Source organism: Austrofundulus limnaeus, unplaced genomic scaffold, assembly GCF_001266775.1.
Source record: "Austrofundulus limnaeus strain Quisiro unplaced genomic scaffold, Austrofundulus_limnaeus-1.0 Scaffold130, whole genome shotgun sequence".
In the NCBI taxonomy this organism is placed as follows: Eukaryota; Metazoa; Chordata; class Actinopteri; order Cyprinodontiformes; family Rivulidae; genus Austrofundulus; species Austrofundulus limnaeus.
Window position 1 is genome coordinate 921,652 of NW_013952532.1, and position 10,905 is coordinate 932,556.

Genomic DNA, 10,905 nt, shown 5'->3' on the forward strand with positions numbered 1-10,905 from the left:
AGTTTTTTTTTTTCATTTACACATTTTGTGTTTCATTTTTACGGAGCCCGCGAGGGGACATGGGAGATTTAATTTATTTTGCGTTCCCACGCAATAGTAGGCCTATTGCGTTACCTCACAATACTTTTGCGTTACCTTGCAATACCTTTTGCGTTTCCACGCAAAAGTAGTTTATCACTGTAGTGCCTGCCGGTTTTTTAACAAACTCACATGTTTACCATTAGCGAGTTAGCCTGCTGCTTTAATTCAGCTTCACAATGAATATATCACACAGCCATATGGAAGTATGTCAATATGCCGTTATTTTAACACAGTGCAGCCACGCAACATCAATGTCAATTTCACAAAATTGTGGCGACACATCCTGTTTTGGTAACCAGATATTTCAAAATAAAAGTCTGATTTAATTCAGTTCGTATACAAAACAATCTTTTTGCGTGGGAATGCAAAACAATTTTGCGAGGTAACGCAAAAGTATTGCGAGGTAAAGCGAAAGTATTGCGAGGTAACACAATACTATTGCGTGGCAACGCAAAAGAAAAAAAATCTCCCCATGTCACCTCGCGGGCTCCGTACATTTTCTGCTGTCACCGGAATGTGGTGTCTAAATAAAGGAGTGTTAAACCACAGCCTAAAATACATGTGCACCTGCACACTGCTCAAATGCWTAAAATGAAACATTAACTGGTTACACATGATTGTCTATCTGTGTGAAAAACAAATTCTGATWGGGGAAAAATATCTTGAAGGAAGGTTTGAGTCAAAAGACTGTAAAGAAACAAATGTTACACTGTTTGATTTTAACCTTTAAGATTTATTTACATTGTTAAATGAACAAATACTGTAGTTCATGAATAAATTGCTTATGTAACTCCTGTGTYAGGATGAAGTGCCTCAACCACTCAGATGACTGTTGGGTTTACCTTCGGTTCTGGATGATCCACTGACCCTGGGTACAGGCCTGGTTGTAACTGGCTCTGCTCAGCTCGTAGCCCTCGAACTCCAGAGCCAAACCTGTCCCCGTACTGAGCTTCTGAAAYAACATGTTACATTTAAACAAACAATATTCAGATACTTTGTGTGTGGATTCATGTTAGGAGATGTAGAGKCATCACTAACAGTAAAAGTCCAGGTACAGTTGGTGTTTGGAGGATAGTAGCTGGGAAAGAAGGGGGTCTTTAGAGTTCCCTGGACCCCTGATCCTGCCTCCAGTTTTATGGTAGAATTACAGTCTGAGGTATAAAACAAGGGTTAAGAGAGAGAGAGAGGTTTAAACCATCAATGCAAATTTTCTTCTGACATAAATATTATAAATAAAATAAAAAAACAGAATTACAACTCTGAGTAATACATAAATTTATAGTAAGACCTTTGTTTTTCTGCTTTTGTTATAAATAAGAAGATTAAAGATGGATTTAAAATATAATTTAGCTAAGTTTACAATATTTCAGCACAAGAAYAACAAAATAATAAGTACCTTTAGAAATGTTGAACAAATTGGCAGGTTTAAAGGCCAAAGCTATTTTAACCAGGATGTTTGCTTCTCTTAAACACGCTTTTTTTTTCTTCGATCACTCAAAAATCATTTGCAGGCTGTTCAAACTGCTGCAGCTCGACTGCTCACCAGGTCAGATAAACGCTCCCATATCACTCCCTGGTTACATTCACTCTATTGGCTTCCTGTGGAGTTCAGGATCCACTTTAAAATTCTCACAAACACTTACACAGCGCTGCATGACCAGGCTCCCACTTCCATGGCAGATTTACTTCACACACACGGACCCTTACGCAAACTTATCCAGTAATTCCAGACAACTACTTGTTTCTCGATCCCAACTACAGACACGTGGGAATAGAGCATTTTTGGTCGTAGCTCCTAAATTTCGGAACACATTACTACAATCTCCAAGAGCTGTGGATTCAGGTGAAATTTTTCAAAAGCAGCTTAAAACTCACCATTTAAAACAGGCTTTTAACATGTTYGAGTTTTCATGTTGTCCTTTTTAATGTTTTTATCATTTGTAAATATGTTTGTTTATATGCTCTGTTGTGGTTTATTGTGAAGTTTCAATGTGCGGCACTTGGTGGCTATTTGACTGAGAAAAGTGCTATTTAAATAAAGTTACTTACTCTTCTCCCACACCTCTTGAATATTTCTTTTCCATTTTTTTAACGAGTTCGTTTCACRTTCAGAAAAGCTTCTTTTTTAACACCACTGACCTAAAACATAAACAATGTTGCTCCTTTTTCCCCCCCCCACATTTTGTTGTGTGACAATTTCCATCTCACCCTGTTGGGGCCAGGCTTGTGCAGACAAAGAAAAGGGGTCCTTGTAATTGTAAAGACCTTGTTTCCAAACCACCGTCATCCACTCTGCTGACGACAGGACGCTCACCACACGCTCRTGTCGACTGCAGCCGTACACACTTCAGAGAGAAAGATGACAGAAAAAGAATAAAACACACATAACTTTGTCAAGATGTCAAAGAGAGGTATTATGTACAGCGGGTAAAAGAAGTATTGAACACGTCACCATTTTTCTCAGTAAATATATTACTAGAGGTGCTAATGACATGAAATTTTCACCAGATGTCGGTAACAACCCAAGTGATCCATACATACAAAGAAATCAAACCATAAATGTCCAGAAATGAAGTTATTTGTAATAATGTGGAATGAACACACATGGCACAAAACACACAAAAAACACATGGCTATTGAACACACTTCCTGAAATTTATCTAATACTTTGTACAAAAGCCTTTGTTGGCAATGACAGCTTCAAGACACCTCCTGTATGGAGAAACTAGTGGCATGCATTGCTCAGGTGTGATTTTGGCCCATTCTTCCACACAAACAGTCTTCAAATCTTGAAGGTTTCGTGGACCTCTTCTATGAACTCTGATCTTTAGTTCTTTCCATAGATTTTCTGTTGGATTCAGGTCAGGTGATTGGCTGGGCCATCCCAGCAGCTTTAGTTTCTTTCTCTGAAACCAACTGAGAGTTTCCTTGACTTTGTGTTTGGGCTCATTGTCTCGCTGAAATGTCCAGCCACGTTTCATCTTCATCATCCTGGTAGATGGAAGCAGATTTTTATCAATAATGTCTCTGTCCATTTTTCCGCTCATCCTTCCTTCAATTATTTGAAGTTTGCCAGTACCATATGCTGAAAAACAGCCCCACACCATGATGTTCCCACCTCCAAACTTCACTGTTGKTATGGTGTTTTTGGGCTGATGTGCAGTGCCATTTGACCTCCAAACATGATGTGTGTTCTGGCATCCAAACAGTTCAATGTTGGTCTCATCTGACCAGATTATATTCTCCCAGTATTACACAGGCTTGTTTAAATGTTGTGCAGCAAACTTTAAAGGAGCTTCAACATGCTGTTTCTTCAGCAGTGGAGTCTTGCGTGGTGAGCGTGCATACAGGCCATGGTGGTTCAGTGCATTACTTATTGTTTTCTTTGAAACAAWCGTACCTGCTAATTCCAGGTCTTTCTGAAGCTCTCCACAAGTGGTCCTTGGCTCTTGGACAACTCTTCTGATAATTCTTTTCACTCCTCTGTCAGGAATCTTGTGAGGAGCACCTGGTCGTGGTCGGTTTATGGTGAAATAATGTTCTTTCCACTTCTGAATTATGGCCCCAACAGTGCTCACTGGAACCTTCAGAAGTTTAGACATTCTTCTGTAACCGATGCCATCATCATGCTTTGCAACAATAAGGCTGTGAAGGTCTTGAGAGAGCTCTTTAATTTTACCCATCATCAGATGGTTCTTGTGTGATACCTGGCCATCATATGGGACTGAACCAGCTGATATTAACTTGCACTGACAAGGGGCAGGCTTGCTTTCTAATTACTGAGAGAGTTCAGCTGGTGTCTTGGCTTTCCATGTCTTTTTACTCCTCCCTTTCTTCATGTGTTCAATACTTTTTCCCTGTGCCATTCCACATTATTACAAATAACKTCATTTCTGGACATTTATGGTTTGATTTCTTTGTATGTATGGATCACTTGGGTTGTTACCAACATCTGGTGAAAATTTCATGTCATTAGCRCCTCTAGTAATATATTTACTGAGAAAAATGGTGACGTGTTCAATACTTATTTTACCCGCTGTATTTACCGGGTACATAGTTTATGTCTATACAACATTAAASTAACATATAAGAATACTGTATATATCAATATACAATACAAATTGGCCTCAGTCTCTTTAAGAACCTCTTACTGTTTCTGACAYTCGCCTTAACTTAAAAGAACAATTGGAACTTATGTTTTCATATAGCTGCATAAAATTCACTGACATGTTTTTTTCTTTTGAAAAAGATTTGATTTATTAACCAATACACATAAAAAAGGCCAAAATTAGATGTCTTAAATSAAGTTTGAACGTTTTGCAAAACTGTCAGCAACAACTGCCTTTCTCCCCCACTGATGTTTTAAGTTTAACACGATGGGATGAATTAGGCCCAAACCCACAAAGGACCATGTCGCACAAAAAACTCAGCCGGGTTCAAGAAACTCACGATGTGATGAGATAATTATCGGAGGGGATGAGCGAGTTGTAGACCACCAGCCTGTCTCGACACTCAGGCAGCAGCCACTCCATGTGGAGCTCCAGCTGGAAGCCGGGGTCAGCCTGGAGGTGCCACAAGCAGGAGGAGCGGTGCGTGTCGGGGCCACGGAGAGCCACAGGGCTGCTAGAGCCCACCTTCTGATAGCGGTAACAATCTGAGCARGAAAAAAGGCACTGAGTTATTATTTGGGACTAAAATATTATTTGGGACTAATCTTGTGATTTAGGTTATTATTGCTGGTCTGTCAAAGCAGACTTCAGGGAAATAATTAAATGTGTTAAATCAGATATTACTGGTGGCATTTTTAATAAAGTGAATTAACTTGTGATTTTGACTTGCTTGTGAAGAGAATAGTACGTCTTAYATGCAAAACACATGCTTTAGATTGGGACTTTTAACTCATTTTTTCATTCAAGCGTTTTGTTTGATGCAATATATGCATTAGCCTACATTTTGATTAAATGTAACAAGACAATTAGAAAGATTGAAATGAATAAAAAARTGATACCAAATGAAGCTTTCAAAAGCCCTATAACTTTGTGGTCTGTCTCTGTGGAGCAAAGATAAAAAAAAGAAACAGAACATGAAACATAAATATTTTCTTTAGTTTTTGTATCACACACACACATCTGTTCTTCTATCCTCATGGGGACTTTGAATTGACTTTTATTAATTTACTAATTATTTCTAAAGCCTAACCCTGATCCCTTACCCTAAACTATAACCTAAACTGAATTTACACCTTAGTCCTACCCCCCCCCCACGCACACACACATGGAGAGAAAAAACAGCTTTTAAACTCATGAAGACGCTTTCGTCCCCATAAGGAAGAGTAGACTCTCACAAAATGGTCAAAAATTGTCCCCACAAGGTAATAAAACACACATACAGCTACACAGACTTTGCCTCACCACTGACAGACAGTGTGGGAAGGTAGAACAGGTAGCCGTCAACATTCGCTGTCTCTTCCTTTGCTGATCTTCTGTACCACATCAGGCTGTCCTCCAGACTTCTGCTGACCTTCTCCTCTGTGACTCTACCAACATGGCTGCTGGGCACAGACAGAACTATCCAGAAGTGAGCCACCACACTCCCTTCCCTACAGAAACCAAGGCACAGATGTTTCAGATTTATATCAACATTTTTTATTTTTGAAATATCAGTCTAGATTTAGGTGCTCCACTGCCATCTGAGACGATGGAATGTACTTCACTGCAAAATATTGTTCTTTTAATTATCCGTCTTTATATTGGCTCTGCTATTATTATGATAAGCCTCGTAACATTGTCAACACCTCATGATGCAATTTGCWAAGACGAATATAAACAAATATCTGCAGGAAAGTATGATCAGGTTCATTTGCTTGGAAACAGCTGAAGTATTTCTGATGTCACTTTGAACTGCACCTTTTTGCATCTTGCACCACTTTACAAACCCAAGCTTTATATAGTTTATTCATAGGCGGRTGGCTAATTTTGCTTCACAGTTTCCACCCAGCCTCCCACTCGTTCTCTGGAACCACTTTGTTCTGTTCAGAATGACGAGAGGCCGGATCACGTCTCAGCATTAAACCGAGTGGTTTYAATTTTAAATTTTTGTTTGCTGTGTTATCTCGTGAAAAATGACAATCAACTTACCCAAACGCAAAGACAGTGGTATGGTTAAAATATTTAGAAAGAGATGAGGATTTCATTAGCTTCTTTATCTATAAAACAAAACAAAACAAAAAACACAGTGTCATATCGAAACTCTCAGCTTCACTTTGCTCCAGTCTTCATCTACTGAAGTTTTACTAAAATGATTCCAGGTGTTTTGAGTTATTTTGAATTTGCGTATTTTGAACTACTGGGCTGTGAGTCTATTTATTGGTTCTGAAAACTGCTACTGATGTTCCAGCAGCTGTTTTKGGGGTAAATTATTCTAAACAAAGTCATTGTATACGTTCCTACTGCTGGACCCTCTGYCACAAAATATATCATGGCTCTTGCAGATGTAATCTCATTTGGTAAAATACAAAAGTGTTGCATCTTTGTTTAGTAAAGAATCAGTTATCTCGATCTGTTAGAGTCACTGAGTGATTYAGGTTAAAACCAGTGTTTAAAAGGAGGTAGTGGTTCCTGCTCACTGTGTTTTCGACTCCCTTGGCTTCATTCTTGAAYGCTGGGCTGTTGTGAGAAGACATGTCAGCAGAGAAGTTCCTGTTGGTGATGGTTAWGTAGGCCGCATACTGCTGCTCAACACGAAGCTCCAACGTCCAAACCCTGTATTCTGTCAGAAACGAAGAGCAGGCATCGACACTGAACCTGTACCAGTCATATATACTTAGCAGACAAAGGAAGGAAATGTGTGTTATTTATTTGCTGTAACAATGCTTCTTGGCAATAAATCTTGTATCGTTGGTAAGCCTAATTCCACCTTCAAATGGTGTAAGGAACATGCATTTGTGGGATGAGCAGTGGAGCTGAGTACATGAAAAAATTCTCAAATTTTCTCTGCTGTTGCTCAGTTGCTGGTGTAGATTTTCAGTCAGAAATTCAAAATATGCTTCTTGGATGGGAGGAAATATGTCTTCAGCTACAGAACTGAAGTGGAGTTGTATTGTTTTTTAACTCTTTTGAACATCAGCTGTAAAAATTCAGATGTGCTAGTTTTATTTTTTATGTTTTTGCGAACAACAACAACAACAGAAGACTTGTCCATCAGTTTGCAAATGAAAAAAACCCAAATATCTAAATTATACCACAGAAATCCAACAGCAATCCACTTGACGTGTGCATTTTTTTTACTCCAGACATTTTCCAGCACCCCCATTGCTGCTGAAAAAAATAAATAAGTAAACAAGGGTGAAAGAACTGCTCACCTAGGAAGTACCAGGCCAGTATGGCTCCTGTAATCAGAAGGATTATGATGAAGATGATGGAGAAGGCGAGCAGACACTTGCAGGTCCRGGTCCTCCTGGTCAGATGAAATGCATTTTGAGAGGCAGCTGCTGCCTGTTCACAAACAAAAGCTTATCTCAGCCAAGAGAGACTACCATAATGTCTGAATGTAGGTTAAAAAAATGTTGCCACTAACTGCTGGAGCCTGTGCTGTGTTAGCAAAATATCTTGTAAACCACCAAACAGCTTTTAATAAAACTTTCAGGAAGTAATTACTCTACAAAAGAGTTCCTTTTTTGTGTTAACCAAATGGAAAAAGGCTGCCACAGGTAAATGACTCTAGAAAACGTAAATGGCTATAGGAAGTGTGTGTAAATGTTGATGTTATAAACTATAAAGATCAGCTAGAAGCATCAGAGGTTTCATTACTATAACTGAATAAAGTTTTTATGTGTCTGTCTTATTTTAGGCAGAGAGCATGGCCCTGAGCAGAGAGGGATAGTGGGGAGAAAACAACTAGTGTAAGCTATTGTTTGTGTTGTTATTGTATTTTTCTTTTTGTTTTTGTGCTCAACCTTCTGAAAAGCACAGTTTGACTTGAGCACAGCACCTTGACATCAAAGTGTTGTCGACATATACGCGTGCACCTTACAACCGTTGCCAGACTTTGATGTATGAATTAGTGTTCCCCTTTTCGAGATGACTGCTRCATTATTATGCACACGACCGCGGTAAAAACACAAAGTCCAGTCATGTTGAAGAACTCTCAACAAGATGAGGTTTTTAAGTCAAAGGAACCTGAGACTTAAATGTGACTTTTTTCATAGATTTCAACTGACAATCAAAACCACATCAAAAGCTTCTGTTTGACTTCAASTGAGAAAAGGCTCATGTGTCAAAATTATTCTTAAAACGCTCAAACAGTGTCATTCTAACAACATGAATTAATGTGTTGTAATTTTTTTTAACAATATTACTAACCTCGTTGTTCAGAGAAGCAGGTTCGACCTCCTGATCACATGAAAAGGATTTCTTTGAACCGTACCCGAGTGCCATTGAATCACTCAAAGTCATTAATCCCTCGAAGAATCATTCTACAATCCTTTAGGAGTTCGCTGACGTCTAAATTTGAACCCTTTTACACAGAATTTCTGGTTTGCAAACAGCCGACCATGTTGCCTTTACAGACATAGTGCAGCTCCCGTTTTGTTTGTAAGTCCAAAGGTTCCCAAAGCGCTTTTGAATTTGCACATCGACAGAAGCTGAGTCGTCTCTACACATTCAGAAAGCTCCAAAAGGCTTCCTAAAACACTTGTGAGGCGTATTTACATCTAAAAAAAAACTAGCAATCAATCAGGTGTGATGCTGAAGGCATCACCTGGGAACAGGTAACACCCGGTAACAGTGCTGCCACCAGGCAACTCTGAAGAACAGCTAAATCTGTTGGGAACAAAATGAAGTTTGTTGTTTTTGTTGTTTTCACAGACAAGAAATCCCAGTGAGCCAAAACCAGATAACATGGTTTGTTTCATTGTTTATGTCCACCAAGCTTAGCTCAATATTTGTGTCATTTTTTAAACACTTATTTTATTTAGAGCATTTATTAAAGGTAAGGTTTAATAGCATACATTATACAGAAAACATAAAATCAGATGTGAGATCTTTTRTTTATAAAATAGTCCAGGTTCCACACAGCTTTGAACACATGCAGTAGAAAATGTGTTGCATTTAAAGGGGACATATTGTGCAAAATCCTCTTTTTTAGCCCTTTAATTTATTTTGTTGTGTACTTTGAGTCTGCAGGAGTGCAGGAAAGTTGAATTTAGTCTCTCTCGGTGCTGCGTAGATATATATTAATTTTATGTTTGGGTCATAGTCCGTTCAGTTTTCTGTATTCCCTTTTTTTTTTTAACTATTACATATTTGGAACTGCTAAACAAGGCCATGGACTTCCGACTTACAGATTTTGTGAATTTGCCATTTTGCATGTTATTTTTATTCTCCTCTCACTCTGGGTCAGACTCTGACATGTGAGGCTGGACAAGTCTTAGGTTTTTGACATCTTTTAATCGGTTGGTAAATAAAGCATTTMTGTGCTGCCAGAGAACTACAAAAATGGCYAAACGAGTTGGAGTGAACAATGACTGGTAGATATGGAGGGCGGTGGGATGTGAAATCAGAAACAAGCTTTATTGACCTTGTATGCTCATACAAGGAATTTGATTTGGGTAGTCGTAGCTCAGAGTGCATAAAATAATAATATAGTGCATACTGAGTACAGCAAACATTTAAAGATATTTTTAAAAAGGCAATTAAAAGTCATTTCTGCTTTTTTGATGAATGGCAAACCTAAATAAATCTGTTTTGTCAAACTCTGAAACCTTGAAGAGCATATCTCACATTAGGTCTGCAGGTTTTGAGGCATCAAACCCAGGGTTGCAGAGAAATGTGAAGGTGCTCAAATAAAAACTTTCAGGTTCATTAAACAGGAAACAACAAGATGCTGCAGCATCACAAGAGAGAGACAAAACAAGAAGACCAGGGCATGACGTGCAGCCAGACTGGATATGAACCGGGGCTGATGAGCCGGGTGAAAACACGTGGGCTAAATGACAACCGGGAACCAGGTGAGTGTGGGCGGGGCCAGAGCTGACGAGCAGAAACTGAAAGTGATGATTGAGGTAGGAAAACAAAAAGAGGAACTCAAACAAGTTGACCACAGAGAAAATACAGAAACTAAAAAAAAACATCATAGGAAATAAATGTGAAAATAAATCTCAAAACAGAAAACTAAACCCTAAAAAACACCAAAGATCAGAACAATTAAGGAGTTGTCTGCCTGACAATTGACACCAGATTTGGATGTGGCTTTGTACATTTCCTCTGCTGCTCTGCACCTTTCCTCCTACACCAAATCACCAGCTTTAATGTTTGTGTTTTCTTTTATATGTAGGAGTTGTTGTTGTTGAGATCTGTCCAACAAAAGTTGCTTGATATGAGTCAGGCAGCCATAAGAGCCTCATGCAGACGGTTTCTTATAGCCAGAAGCATTGTTTGTGCATTCAACCATTCATTTGTAATTGAATACAAAAAATGAAAAATAAATAAATAAATAAAATTACAAAAATTAAAAAATATATAAAAACACAGCTTTTGTGCAATAAAGCATTTTTTGTGATATTTTATCAAAGTATACATATACAGGTCCTTCTCAAGAAATTAGCGTATTCTGATAACGTTCATTATTTTCTGTAATGTACTGATAAACATTAAACTTTCATACATTTTAGATTCATTGCACACCAACTGAAGTAGTTCAAGCCTTTTGTTGTTTTAATATGTTTTAATATTTTAAGACTTCCCATTGAGGTGCCTTGATACAGCGCTCTGTGGGAAGGAAAAGTGTGGCAGAAAACGCTGCACAACAAGAAGAGTTGTCAGTCAG

General features: G+C 38.5%; 1 protein-coding gene across 4 annotated transcripts in view; it reads right to left on the minus strand.

Annotated features, from left to right (window-relative positions):
- tmprss6 (transmembrane serine protease 6) overlaps positions 1-8,693 on the minus strand; it is an 18,547-nt gene extending 9,854 nt beyond the window's left edge. Inside the window, exons 1-10 of one of the 4 annotated variants that reach the window (XM_014015515.1) lie at positions 8,442-8,693; positions 7,442-7,574; positions 6,707-6,849; positions 6,219-6,286; positions 5,493-5,680; positions 5,090-5,131; positions 4,531-4,735; positions 2,290-2,426; positions 1,120-1,232; positions 924-1,030 (exon numbers count right to left, since the gene is read on the minus strand). In XM_014015515.1, coding sequence (XP_013870969.1) covers positions 924-1,030; positions 1,120-1,232; positions 2,290-2,426; positions 4,531-4,735; positions 5,090-5,131; positions 5,493-5,680; positions 6,219-6,286; positions 6,707-6,849; positions 7,442-7,574; positions 8,442-8,534 — 1,229 coding nt within the window. In that variant the 5' untranslated portion in view covers positions 8,535-8,693. Of the gene's footprint in view, positions 1-923; positions 1,034-1,119; positions 1,233-2,289; positions 2,427-4,530; positions 4,736-5,089; positions 5,132-5,492; positions 5,681-6,218; positions 6,287-6,706; positions 6,850-7,441; positions 7,575-8,441 lie in introns of those variants that run through there. The other 3 variants (XM_014015514.1, XM_014015516.1, XM_014015517.1) reach the window with 3 other exon arrangements.
- Positions 8,694-10,905: the final 2,212 nt, after the last annotated feature.